Source organism: Sinohyriopsis cumingii, chromosome 7 (genome assembly GCF_028554795.1).
Source record: "Sinohyriopsis cumingii isolate HCF-2022 chromosome 7, ASM2855479v2, whole genome shotgun sequence".
NCBI lineage: Eukaryota > Metazoa > Mollusca > Bivalvia > Unionida > Unionidae > Sinohyriopsis > Sinohyriopsis cumingii.
Genome location: NC_142967.1, coordinates 135,033,289 through 135,047,657, shown reverse-complemented (window position 1 = coordinate 135,047,657; position 14,369 = coordinate 135,033,289). Strand labels below are relative to the sequence as shown.

Genomic DNA, 14,369 nt, shown 5'->3' with positions numbered 1-14,369 from the left:
TCGGATTCCTTGTTCGAGACATTGAAACGACAATGCCAGGCTAAAAAGGAAGTTCGTGTCCGACTCCCCATCAATCATAACAGTCTGAAGTCTGTTGTCAGGATTGAGTTTAGTACAATGGAAAAATTAATCGAGTCCAAAGTCATTGACAAAATTTAACATATCAACATATACGATGAGTTTAACATCACCTATGGAAAGACCACTCCTCACATGACCCAGGTTTCACATCCTATAGATAGGAGATCACGCATTGTATTAATGGTGGGCATAAACAGCAATGTCCAAATTCACACCTCTCAAGATCAAATGTGCTCAGCCCGCGCCATCGTCGTTGGGCGGACTTATGCAGAGTAGAACGATACAGTGGAATGGAGAAGAGTAAGGGAGAGCAATCTATATTTAGACAGAACAAAACAACCTAAAGAAGTGGAAGTCACTTTACAGTAAGCAGGAACTTCCAAAGAGATCGCGTGTGACATTCCTGAAATGCAGAAACTTCATGACATGTTGGCACCTTGTTTTGCGTTAAAAGTGTACGTTCAAGTCATTCATGGAGCTTTTGTGATTCAAAGAACAGACTTCCCAGATGGAAAATACATTTACATGTATCATAATCGAGAACATTTTGATTTGATCAATGATTCCGCAGTTGAGATCAACACATTCACTAGAGATATCTGGGTTATTTGGCATCTAACCCATGCATCCTAGAAGTAAAAGAATGAATTCATTACTTGACTTGCAACCAAACTTTTGTCAATCCAGAAGAAGAAATAAAACTTTGGTTTAAGCGAAAATGATATCATTGTAATGCCAGTATTATAGGCCTCCAGACACACAGACAATACACATCACTAGCCAAATAAAACAAAATTCTCTCAAGTGTTACTGCAAAGACACACAGGCAATACACATCACTAGCCAAACAAAACAAAACTCTCTCAAGTGTTACTGCAAAGCCGGCAAAAGCTAGAAATGTTTTATGTCAAACTGGTTTCTTCTTTATCGAACATCCACAATCCGCCCCAGTTGAATCAAATATAATTATCGATTGCAAAAGAAAACTCCTGTCCTTACCAACCAGAGTGGTTCATTCATCAGTCCACATGGCATTCCAGAAACAGATTTCCATGTAGCTTATCATTGCACTAGTGATCGCAACACTTGCCATATTTCCAGGACAGAAAATATAAATTTCAGAGAAAGTCACAAGTTAGAAATTTCCTGATGTCAGTACACACTCTGTTAAAACTGTAACCAGTAGGTATATTGTTCTGCAGATTATCGCACCGTTGCCTGCCATAGAACGTATTCCAAATTAAAACTGATGAAAGTTAAAACTTAACCATTTGAAAGAAATTCATTTTTTATTGTCAGTTTCATATGACATTCATCGATTAAATGTGATAACGAGTAATATTATCAACTGAATTTATATTTCTTTTTTCTCATGCATAGAACTTGTGTAAGAGTCGACAGCTCACTCCATTACCCTCATTAACATATTCATCTTAATGCGCAGTTTAAACAAAAGCACGTGGCTCAAAACGTTCATTTGCGCAATACTTCCAACACATAACAATAATAACTTTTTTATATAAAAAATTGTGCTTTTCTAAGAACGGCATGTAGAGATATAGAGCTAGATTGCACTTAGATAATTATTCAGATTTTCATTAAAGAGCATTAAAAACCTGATAAACTTTATATAGCTTGAGAAGCAATACTAGTACTTGATTAATACTGTGTTTTGAATCTGCTAACTAAATTGCAAGGTTGCAGGGTTGTTTTAATTTAGTTGGATAAATACTGTGCTAGCAAAATAATCTTGTCGGTGTTTGAACTAAGACAAGAAAATCCCAGTCGCAGGGCTATGTCTTGTTGGGAGACAAATAATGTCACCCGCGACTGGGATTTCTTTATCTGGGTCCAAATTCCAACAGAGATTGTATTAGAATCATGACACTGAAGCATTGGATGTGCACCCAAACAAGAGGCCTCTAAAACAAAGTGATAGTATTTGATTGACTGTTTGAGACGTGACATACCACCCAATAGAAAGGAGTGGTGTTAAATGATGAGATTGGATTTACACTGGAGAAATAAAATGAACTTTTGACAGAAAAGCTTGAAGTCATTGGTGAAGAACACCTAAATTAAATGCCGACTTCAAGAAGTGAAAGTGCGTTCGAAATATAACAATAATTTTTTTAATTCTTGTATTGCTGCTTCACTGACTATAAAAAGTGACTATTATGCTGATGAACACAGTAGTTATCTCTCATTCGCAGTTTTCCTTTTCAAGAAGTACAAGAACAACCTCTTTGGGCATGGTGTGGAGAACATGTCTCTAAACATCAAACCATTTCTTTCTGCCAAAATCATTGTGAATTGTTTTATCGGAGTAGTGATTGCCATTTTGAGTTTGCAACAAGGGTACAAAATATTGTGGACAACTGTACTCACTATTTATTATCCCATTTATTCCTTGAGATATACTTCCAACAGTGACAAGAACAACAATGGATAAATCCAGTCACCATTTTTCTTTTCAGTCACAACAGCAGCAACCGTATTTTGGAACATTTGGAAAATCCCTCTTCTTTGACATCGATTGACTCCTCCAAAACCAGAACCATCGAACTATAAATAATAAATTTTATTTAATCGTATTGACTAACACATATTATGTTGATTTAATTTGTATTGTGTGTTGTCTTTTCTCCATGACTGTATGCTATGTATCTATATTATGCGATTGAACTTGGTCAATGGTCAGTAATTGAGTTTATGGCCTACCTGACCACTCACGTCTTTTGGGTTCCTTTTTATAAACAACATATTATGTAGCAAATATTTCTCTATGATTTTAGAATATATATTAAAATCATTATCAATTGGAGCAAATAAATTTCCTTTCTTTTTGGTGGTATGTCACGTTACAAACAGTCGATCAAATACCATCCCTTCGTTTTCAGAGGCCTCTTGTTTGGTGCACATCTAATGCTTCAATGTCATGATTCTAATACAATCAAATAACTTCCAAAAGTTGAAAACACAGCTGCTCGGATCATATTTTGAGTAACAGGATCAGAGCACACCTCCCCGCTGCTCTGTACCCTACACTGGATATCCATTTTTGTTTAGGGTGGGTGGGGGTTGAACCAGAGAGATGCCCCCCCCCCCATGAAACCAAAAAATAAAAGGTGTTTTATGTTTATATGTTTACCTCCAAATATGTTGTTTGTATTTTTGAAAAAGGATTCCGATCAAAAATGTATTTAAAATAAATTTTCTCGAGGTATTTATTTCAACCCTTGTGTTTTCTGTGGGGTAGTTCTTCCGAATCGGTTTCTATCACCGTATTCGAAATCTCATCCCTGGTGTTCAAGTTGACCTTGGCTAGAGGTTTCCTACATTCCATGTGTGCTATATGTGTGTGATGCTATTGTGTTTGTATGCTATATTGTTTCTTTGTAGGGATAGCCATCTATTTCTAATTTTGCCCAGTTTTCTTATGGTCTGTTTTATTTTTCGCATTGTTTTGAATTTTTTAAAATTTTGTCGAAAAACGGTGTGATAATTTCAAAAAATTGTTTTATTTGCGTGTTAATCTGTGTCGTTCTTCGCTTAAGTGCGTTAGGTCGGCTGGGTTCGAGTTGCGGTCCATACTCTCTTTATCCATTCGATCCAGAATCAAACACAAAATTTGTTCTCTGTGCTACGTTTGACTGTCGGACTCTAGTCCAACATACCTATCCGACCTCACCCATGTGTACACACCAGCAAGATACTTACGCTTCTCTTCTGACAATTGTATGCTCATTATTCCCACTATGAACACAAAATCATATGGACAGCGTTCTTTTGCATACCAGGGCCCAGCAACGTGGAATAACTTGCCCACTGAACTTAGACACAGTTATCACATTCAAGAGGGCTCTCAAAACTCACTTATTTCGACTGCAATAACAGATTTAAAGACCTAATAATGTTCCCAACCTTAAATATTCTCAGCATGTTTTTGTTAAACGTTTTTCTAATTTCATGGTGTTTGTTTTTGTAATCATATCCTTATATGTTTTTTTTTTTATCTTATATGTGTTGTCTAATGTTGTAAAGCGCTTAGAGCTTCTAAAGATTAGGCGCTATATAAAGTCCTCATTATTATTATTATTATTATTATAAACGGATTGTGCACGAACATGTACCGCCTCGGCTTTGGAATTTAAACTGTTATTTAAAGCACATGTTTCACATACGTCACGAATATTTGTGTACTTGCAAAGATGGGCGGAGTAGATGATAGAAGAAAATAATCTAGAGATCGTTTTTGTGGGGGGGTTTCTCAGTTAGAAATATTGTCATTTGTGAAGCAGGAATATCTCAAAATATTATTCCATCCATTATATTGATTTTATTCATCAGTAGGCGGGTACTCTTCCGGGATTTTGAAAGATTTGAATACGGTTGTCATGTTTCTGTAAACCGAAAGTTGTGTGTCCCGTGACGAACTCATCGAAGGCAAATCGTAAATTAAACTGAGTTCAGGTATGGCACCAAGAGAGAGTAGTTTATGATGGCATCAGTAATAATGAAATATACCAACTCTGTTTTACTGTATTAAACATTTAAAAAATAAGAAGAAAGTTTGCTTTATTTTATTTAACAGTTGTTTGAATGCTATGGAGCAGTCCTAGCTACAATTAAAAAAGAAAACGAATACGTCATCCCTTTACAAGATTGTATTATACATTCCTAATATGAAGAAGTCTGATATCTTCTGCATATTCGATTTTCGAATAAAAAATTATCTGGACATGTAAAGTTTACTTAACAGGCACACATCTTCTCTATCTGGAGAATTGTCAAAAAAGTTTTCATTTAATATAATGGAAAGTGAGCCCTCATATTCACCGAATCATCAAAATGGAGACTTTACATAACCATGTTGATGTTTAATTTGCACCCTTAAAATTGGTTTTAATTATATTTTTGTCTGTACAAATGATGAAATCTTTTCATAGTTAAGCTGAGCTGCATGTATTTTGTCTGTTTAAAGTGTTTTCTTATCACATCACTGTATGGTTTATCCCTGTCACTTGCAATACTTTCTCATCTCCAGCAATGATTTTCATATGCAACCATCTTTTACTAAACGATTTTATGATAGTACTTTTATATAGCTATGATAGCATAAACGGGACATGAAGGACTAATGGATGGTATAATAAACACTGCATCATTTCAAGACTGGACAGGGTTACTCGGGTGTCAAGACCAGGGCTACCAGGATGGCCATAGCCATGCCAGATTTTAAACAAATTATTATTTTTTCCTTTTAGACAATCCTTGTCTTCAAATGAGCTATCCTAGCTGTAATGAAACCACATGGTCATTTCATGACTATACTTGGTTCATAAACTGCATGGTGCTATGTTATAACAGTGTATGGTCATGTATTGAATGTGGTACCAGTGTATGGTCATGTATTGAATGTGGTACCAGTGGAATTAGTCCTCAGCTTGTCAGAAACAGTGATTTTTTAAAGTCGGTATTATTATATGAGTAGCTTGTTCTTAGACTTGATAATCAACCAAGGTAGCAAAAAATTTGTTAGATGGCTCTCATGGTCTAGTGGTTAGAGCGTCTGCCTCGGATATGGGAGGTCACGGGTTCGAACCTCGATCAATTCGTACTAAAGACTTATAAAAATGGACTTTCAGCTGCTTTGCTAGGTGCTTAGCATTAAGAGGTTAGTGTTAGGACTGGTCAGCCTGGTGTCAGGATAATGTGACTGGATGGTACATCATGCTTAACATGATGCCCCAGTGCTAAACAATCACTATAAACTGCCACACTGCAGACATGCAGACATTGTAGTGATATGACTGAAAAATTGTTAAAGCTATGTTAAAAATCCAAATCACACACACACATAAAATTTGTTAAGAAGTTTAGCTTTGGATTAGATTCTAGTAAGTGTATTAATTTAACTATTTTTTTTTCTTTTGTTTCTAGACCATTTGCTGATGCCCATCATGAGTACTCAGCCATTCAGCGTACCATGTATTCCTACTGATTTGCGACGAGAAGAGACTATCTATCACATAGTTGATTCCCTTGAATATTTGGACAAGATTGCCAATCAGATCTTCACAAGAATCCATACCCGTGTTGCTGACAATCATGCTAGACTACACAAAATTAATGATAGAGTCAGTCTTGCTCAAGCAAAAGTAGATAAATTAAAAGGAAGTAATAAGGCCACAAAAGTGTTTGCCTCAGCAAAATATCCTTCACAAGATGATGTCGAAATCTATAATACTCTTTTCAAAGGAAATACTGGATTGGATTTTAAGCGGCATAGTTACAGAGTGCCATCAAAGCATTCTGTGGTAGATGATACAACATTGAAAGAAAAACTTCAATTTTTCAATGTACATGTAAACAGGAAAAAGAAAAAGAATGAAGAAATGAGAGGAGAAGGATTAGGAGGTCTTCCAAAAGATATACGTTCTATTAGTTCTCTTCTTCTATTCAACACTACAGAAAATCCGTAAGTGCAAAAAATCAGGACTATTTAAGGGAAAGGAAAGGGGGTTATCTCAGAAGTTTGTAATGGGACCACATACCAATTAAAACATTTCAGAATAATGCAGAATTAACAAATGTAGCACAGTGCTTCCCAAACAATTTATTTCCAGTTGGACTATTCTTTTCCTTTAAAGCATTAGCAGTCATTCTATGAATGGTTTTTAGAACACTTTTGTCTTGATATGCAGATGTTGTTTCATGCATCAGTTTTTCAGACAAATATGGCTACATATTTTAAACTAGCATTCACATTACATATTGACTGATTTATCTCCTAATTTGATTGGTTTTTAGCAGATGAACATCTGGCTACTTGTGCAAAGGATTGATTCTTAAAAAATGGAGTTGTAAAAAATAACATTTGATGAACAATTTTTTTGTGAAGAAATCAGTTGTTTCAGCAGCCTGCAATGAATTTTACTACTTTATATATGTTAGAATATGTAACAGAAAGAAAGTGAAACTAACAGTGTAAGTAAAATCAACAAGCAGTTTATTTCCCTACGGGCCGAGTGGTCTAAAGCGCTCACCATTACGGATCACTGCCATCTCACCTCTGTCTGCGTCGGTTCGAGCCTCGGATTCGGCTAATGTGGTTATGTGAGAGAGCTTGCCAGTAGCTTCTCGTGGGTCGGTGGTTCTTTCCGGGGGTTTTCCGGGTTCTTCCTCCACCATTAATACTGGCCGCCATGTATAGCCTATCTTGTGCTGAAAAATGGCATTAAGCCCTACAACAACAGCAACAACATTTCCCTACGGTATAAAGTGAAAATTCAGGAGACTCTTACAATATTGTGAATTAAATTCCAAATAAGTCTAAATGTCATAAGTCCACATATATAGAATGTTCTGAATAAATTCCACTAGTCTTAATGTACTGATATAACACAATGATTCAATCCAGAAAGTCGTTGAATGTGTTCACAAAATCCAAAGTAATGTTTTAATCCAAAAGTCAGTAAGTACTTTAGTAATTATTTTGAATAAATAATTCCTCTGGAATTATATCTGATTTCAACAACACAAATGTTGTAAAAGAATATGAAGCAACCCAATGGAAAAACCTAGTCTAAGTGTAAACAATGCTATATACCATCATGGACAAAAGTTAGCAATGACAACATTCTCTTTACTACTTTTAATCATGGACAAAAGTTAAGCACACACTGTAAATCAAATATACATAGCAGACTGCTTATATTGCTGCTAATGATGACCTGTAGACGTGAAGCTGAGATGTAATAAAAAAAACACTTGAAGGCAGTTCAGAATGTTTATTATACATCCAAAGTGTTTTATAGCTTACAATGGAAAAATGTGAGGATTTTCCAGTTGACTACCTATGATTCATGTACGAGAGCTAGCTTATTATGAATGGGACAACGATATAATTGTACAGGTGCCAGCTGGATGTAGATATTAATGGTTAGAGCTGGTGTAGGTGGGATGTCTTGAGAAAGCCTTATAGTAGGGAGTATCTCTGACATAAAACAATATTAGCATATATTTTGATCTTGTCATAAGTAAGTTAACTTTTTTTCATAAAATATGTAAAGGCAAGGTGTCAAACCTTTAAATTTAATCTTTGTTCACCCCAAGACATGTAGTAGTTTCAGTTTACAACATAATACCCTATTGAATTTGCTCCTGTTATCTTGTTGCAGTTACAAAAAGTATGTAATGTTGGATCCTCTTGGTGTGGTAACCAAGACACGGACAATTCTAGAGGAGGAAGAGGAGCGTATTGCAGAGGCCCCTAGTACCATTGTACAGCGGGAGGAGTTGCAGAGGCAGCAGATGGATAATTACTTTTATATTCCTGACATTGGTCAAGTGCCAGAAATTGCGGTGCCGGATTTCTTGCCGAACTTGTTGGGTAAGTAAATAAGATTTTTTTAATAGAAACTTTATCATTTCTGGACTTGTGATTATAATCAAGAAGTCAGTGTATGATGGAAAGAGTGTAAAAGATGCAAGTGTCTCCTGTTGCTCAGTTGATACTGTAATGCTCTCTGCAAGTCCTTTCATAACTATCTCATAAACCACTAGGTTGAAGCAGAGCTGGACAAAAAATGTTTTGTCTCATTGCCCCAGCAGACTGGAATACTGAAGATGCTATTGGAAGATTTGATCTTGCATGAAAATATGACAGTATATCACAGAAAAAGTTTTTAAAAAATAAGCTAAAACAAAATATAGAATTTATTCTTGAAATTGTGTGAAATATTAAATAAACAGCTCATTTTGTTTATTTTTGCACATGAAAAGCTGATGGAAATAATTAAACCTTCAAACAAGATGTATCTAATATTACATAATTATAGAAAGATATATGGATGAGAAATAAATTAAAGAAAAAGATATCGAATATATAGCAGGATAATAGAATGCACAAATAATTAGAAGAGCAAAGATCGATATAGATAATGTTAACATACTCTTCTCTTGAACAACATCAACAATAATGAAAGCTGGTCTTGGAAAAGAAAGTGGTTTTATAATGCTTTATTTATTTGTACACATGAGAGATTTAATGACACTTATGTTTATTAATGTAATTATTTATCCATTTGGCTAACATCAGGTATATACTTAGGACTTCTGCAATTAATACCACTTGAACAAGAGATTATAACCGTAATTAATGTGTGGTCATATTTTTTGTGTCAAGAGTACTTTTAGAAAAATCCATTTGGCAAACCATTAATGACAAATACCTTTTATTTCTAAACACACCAGTAAGAGAAATATTGAAAGTTTATTCATTAACAGTTATTACAAAGTCACCTAGAAATTGGCAACACAGATCAAACTAGTCTTTGATAAGTGAACTTTTGAGAGCAAACTCCATTAGATTAGAAAGTTTTTCAGTCAGTTTCATTATTGATTAGGGAGGAGTCTACTCACTTGCTACCTGTGGCTGTGTTAGGACTTGAAAGTCTGCAAATCCCATATGCTTACAAATTTTATGATTGAAATGTAAGTGATGCAAGCTACAATATATTAACTATTAAGTCTTTTATTGTCAGAATTAAATATTAAGCATGTACATCTTCAAGAAAATGCAAGACTGACCTGGATGATACCTACAAGATGGAAGTGACAGACTGACAGAGTATCATGTGAAAATAAGTATTGATAGATGAATGGAAACTGGAGGCATTTATGTAATAGAACCATGCTGTACATATAAAAACTAATTAAAGGTTCTATGTGTTTATTTGGCAAGATTGCAGAGTATAAATTTGCATAACATAAAGCATTATGAACTAAACATGACCTCTCTCTCTCTCTCTCTTCTAGTCTCTCCCTCTGTGAATCTTTTAGGCTTTTCCATGGGCAAGTACCTTTCAGACTTGAGCCAGCCCAAGCCTAATTTGAGCTTGCCCTTCGTATCATGCAAGTTGATGTCTCTTGCCTTGGACATTCATCTAACATGGTTCATTAGTTATCCATTTTGTAGCCATTTGCAAGACGTGCGTAAACTTTGTTTCAGGTCTTTTTCTACTGCATCAAATAATTCTGATATGGCTGCATTTACCTTTTTTAAAAACTTGTCAATAAAAACAAATAAAAAATCTTATAAGCAATGACCTGTACATCTTTCAACATTGCCACTATTATGAATCCAGATTAATACAATCTTTGTTTCAGTACCATCAAGTCCATATATATGTAACTCTGTCCATGCATTTTGTGTAGATACCTAAATTAGCTGTTTTTAGTCTATTAGATTTTTCTAGGAACATTACTGGCACTATGTTGCTCCATTTGCTGATGAGATTGAGTTTTCTACAAGCATATGATAACATGTTTCTTTCATGAAAACAATTATGAGGATGGTCATTTATTTAATCTTAGAGAAAAAGGTTTTTATTTGATAGTTCATTTTATGAGTTTTCTAACAGTCATGCTATGCTATCCAAACATCAGACACTTTAGCACAATATTGAATAAGACTGTATGCTGTTGTCCTGTAGGGTCATTTGGTATTGATGTGCATGTAGAGTATAGATAATGATTAATATCTTATACATTTTTTTAGGTGTTGCTGATGATGAGTCATATGGAGCAGACATTGGCCCCTCCATTGCACCGTCTGTGTTTGGTAGTAACATTCCAGACCTGCCCACAGTGGTTCCTGAGGCAGAGGCAGTACCAACTCCCCCAGGTGCCACACAGACAGTACCCCCTCCCCCATCAGGACCTCCACCACCCCCATCTGGTCCTCCTCCTCCTCCTCCTCCCCCACCTCCCCCTCCACCCCCTGGAGATGTTCCTCCTCCACCTTCCGCTCCCCCAGGATCTGGATCAGCTAAAATAGAAGGGGCACCAGAAGAGGTGGTGTCCCCTAGTGATGGAAGAGCAAGCTTGATGGATGCCATCCGGAAAGCAGGAGGAGCTGGCAAAGCAAAGTTAAAAAGTGCAAAGGAGAAAAAGATAGAAAAGAAGAAAAAGGCGCAAGAGGAGAAAAACACAGGAGGAGAGGATTTAGCGATGGACTTTATTCAACAGTTGCGCAACAAGTTTAAAGGAATTCATGGCAAGTCAAGTGGAGGAGAAAAGAAGGAAAGCAGTAATAGTGGAGGTTCAGCAATTGATAAAATTGCTGCTATGATACCAGCCCCTCCTCAAAAAGAGAATGTGGAAGGTGATGATGGTGACTGGGAATAATATATGTTAGTTATGTACCTCTGTAACAAATCAAATATCTAAGTTGTTATAAAAATGTACCTCTAATGAATTTATCGGTTGTTAAGCCTATACTTGACAAGTGGATTCAACATCTGCACTTGTTTAGTGGCCCACATCTTGTAAAATTATTTGTGGTTGGTTCTGGTGGATTTGTTAACAGGTAATCCAATGGAACTGGAGTAGACCATGATCTATGTAATCAAATGAAAGATCAAACTACAGTCATTTCAATCCAGTTACTGTACCTCCTGTATGCTTTGTTTAGATGATTAGTTATTAATTATGATAAATATACATAATCCTGTTTTTTAGCTCTACTGGTCATAGACCAGGAGAGCTTATGGACAGTCTGTTGTCAGTCATGTAATTATTCATTAACACACATTTGATATCAATACTTCTTCTAAACTACTTTGAAGATTGCCATGAACTTTACACACTTATTCATCCCAAGGTCTAGTTAAGCCTAAATGCAGATGGTTTTTCATGGATGTATGGATGCCCATCTTGAAATTTTTTATCACTTCTTCCTTCCGATTGCTTATCGGTATCAACATGAGGTTTACACTAAAAGACTTTTTATGATTGGTCCTAAATAATACTGGTACTGACCTCATGTCTAATACAGCAGACATCTTGAATATCTTGTTATTGCTAATCTAGACAAATGGAAGATCACATATACATGGGGTTGCTGAAAATCAGAAGACTTCTTTTGATGTCTTGTTGGTCTTAAATGAACACAGTGCTGATATGACATCCATTATGGTCACCACTGCAGTCATCTTGATAGTCATGTTATTGCTACTTATTGATATCTGGTTGATCCTAAATGGGCACCATTTTGATGCAACATCCAATATGACCACCATGGCAGCCATCTTGAAAAACTTATTATTGCTGCTACTGAACAGAAAGTAATATTAACATAGTTTTCAGTGAAGACTTCTTATGGTTACTAAGTTTGTTTTAAGTGAAAAATGTGCTGATCTTGCTTCCAACATTGCTGGTACATTGGCCATCTTGAAAATTTAGCTTATGATAAACAGAACATGATATTAAAATGGTGTTTTCACATGGAGACTTCTTATGTTGTCTAGTTGGTCCTGAATGAAAATTGTGGTGATTTGACTGCATATATTGTTGCCATGGCAGTAATCTTGACAATTGTCACTACAATCAGGAGGTTTCTTGAGGTGTCTAGTTGGTTTTAAATGAAAATGAGGCTGATCTTAATCTAGTATGGCCACCATAATCTTTTATCACTACTCTTCCAGAATTGATCATTTTCACGTGGAATTTTCACCAGAAGTCTTTATCAAATCAATTTGAAATGCAAAAGGTGCCTATCTTTTATCAAATATTGCTGCCACGATGACCATCTTGAAATCTTATAGCTACTCTGAATGGATGGCCATATTGGCATGTGATTTTCACTAGAGGTCTTTGAACAAGGTCTAGTTTGTATTGAATGAATATATTGCCAATCTTACATCCAAGTAAGGCTGCCACAGTGGCTAATTTGAAGATGTTATTGCTCAGAAATAACAAAGATGGTTTCAGCACAAAGCAGTTGAAAAGAAACAAATGGTCTTATTTTGAATAGCATTGTTTGATGGAGCTGTTTGTAACACTAGTCTGATGGAATGGTCATTGACTTGGTAGTTTGACGAGTGAATGGCTGCTTATAAGAAACGTTGTAGCAAATTATACTATGTAGATCATATCGTAAATATAGAGTATTGATTAAAATAGAAGTCAGATGGCTTGATGCCATTGTATTCTGTAATTAAAGGTAATGACTGAAATGTTTGAGGTAATGTCACATGACTAGGCTATGCATGTATAAAGTGACGTCATGATAAAAACGTGCTATTCTTGGAATTCAGACACAGGAGTCAGTCCTATCAAGAGACAATTGTTGTTATTGTTTTGTTTAATTATTGTTTATTCCATGAGAAAAGATGTGTATTACTATATAAAAATGGATTTATTTCAAATGCTATATAAAACAATATTTCGACTTGCAGTGTATTCAGTTTCTTTTATTAATCAGTTGGGGTGGGGTTTGCAGATTTTTATGTGTCTATCTATATATCTCAACTTTTTCATAGGAAGGTTAGGTCAAAGAATTCCATATTTTCTTGAGTTTACATTAGTGGAAAAGCAATACACAGCTGCCTCTTTTCTGCATTGTCAGAAGCATCAACAGTTTTCTTATGGGTCTGGTTACACTGTTTACTTATGGGCCTGGTTACACTGTGTTTTCTTATGGGTCTGGTTACACTGTGTTTTTTATGGGTCTGGTTACACTGTTTTCTTATGGGTCTGGTTACACTGTGTTTTCTTATGGGTCTGGTTACACTGTTTCCTTATGGGTCTGGTTACACTGTAGTTCTTCATTTGCTCATATTTGGGAGGTCTCATTCTTAAGCATTCTGAAGCAAAGACAATTCACTCTACTACACCCGTTCTTACATACATACATACATACATACATACATGCATACATACATCGTTTTTTTGACAGCATAATGTTATTTGTGATGATTCATGATATTGGACTGTTACATGGCATCATGCAGCTGCATTGTTTCTTTAACAGGTTCATTTTCAGAAGTTTGGATTAAATCAGATATATAAAGAATTATAGACCTTCATGTGACTGTAATGTTTACAAACCAGTAAATCTATTATACTGAGATTTACTGGTTCCAAACACTTCAGCAGTCAATATTTTGTTCTGTTGTTGTTGGTATCCGTTAGTCTCGAGAAACGATGGAACTGCGCCCATGAGAGATGTCCCAGTTGGTGGTTGTGCAGCATCTGCTGTGGCTAAGTAGTCCAATGCGGGAGTGGCAATCCCTGCTGCACTTGCTGCACTTGAAGGTTGTGTCAGGTGTTGGTTGAAGCTGCTTCTTCTTCCTCTGCGATCGTCTTTCATCAGCTAGCAAGCGTTGCTTGTCCTCTCCGGCTTTCAGACCAGTGATCAGAGCATGTCGCCAGCCAGATCTGTCCAGAGCGAGCTCTTCCCAGGTGTTGACATCAATATCAAGGGCTTTCATGTCATGCTT

At 35.9% G+C, this 14,369-nt stretch overlaps 1 protein-coding gene across 1 annotated transcript; it reads left to right on the top strand.

Annotated features, from left to right (window-relative positions):
- Positions 1–4,275: 4,275 nt before the first annotated feature.
- LOC149796185 (WASH complex subunit 1-like) lies at positions 4,276–13,321 on the top strand. The gene is made up of 4 exons (XM_089966133.1): positions 4,276–4,554; positions 6,025–6,562; positions 8,265–8,476; positions 10,646–13,321. The coding sequence occupies exons 2-4, from the start codon at positions 6,036–6,038 to the stop codon at positions 11,272–11,274; spliced, it is 1,368 nt and encodes a 455-aa protein (XP_089822259.1). The 5' UTR covers positions 4,276–4,554; positions 6,025–6,035; the 3' UTR covers positions 11,275–13,321.
- The last annotated feature ends 1,048 nt before the right edge of the window (positions 13,322–14,369 follow it).

Bases quoted from the DNA above. Each gene is read 5' to 3' on its own strand.
- LOC149796185 (XM_089966133.1), top strand. From the start codon at position 6,036: ATGCCCATCATGAGTACTCAGCCATTCAGCGTACCATGTATTCCTACT. The intron at 6,563-8,264 runs GTAAGTGCAAAA...ATCTTGTTGCAG, and splicing joins TTCAACACTACAGAAAATCC to TTACAAAAAGTATGTAATGT. The intron at 8,477-10,645 runs GTAAGTAAATAA...ACATTTTTTTAG, and splicing joins TTTCTTGCCGAACTTGTTGG to GTGTTGCTGATGATGAGTCA.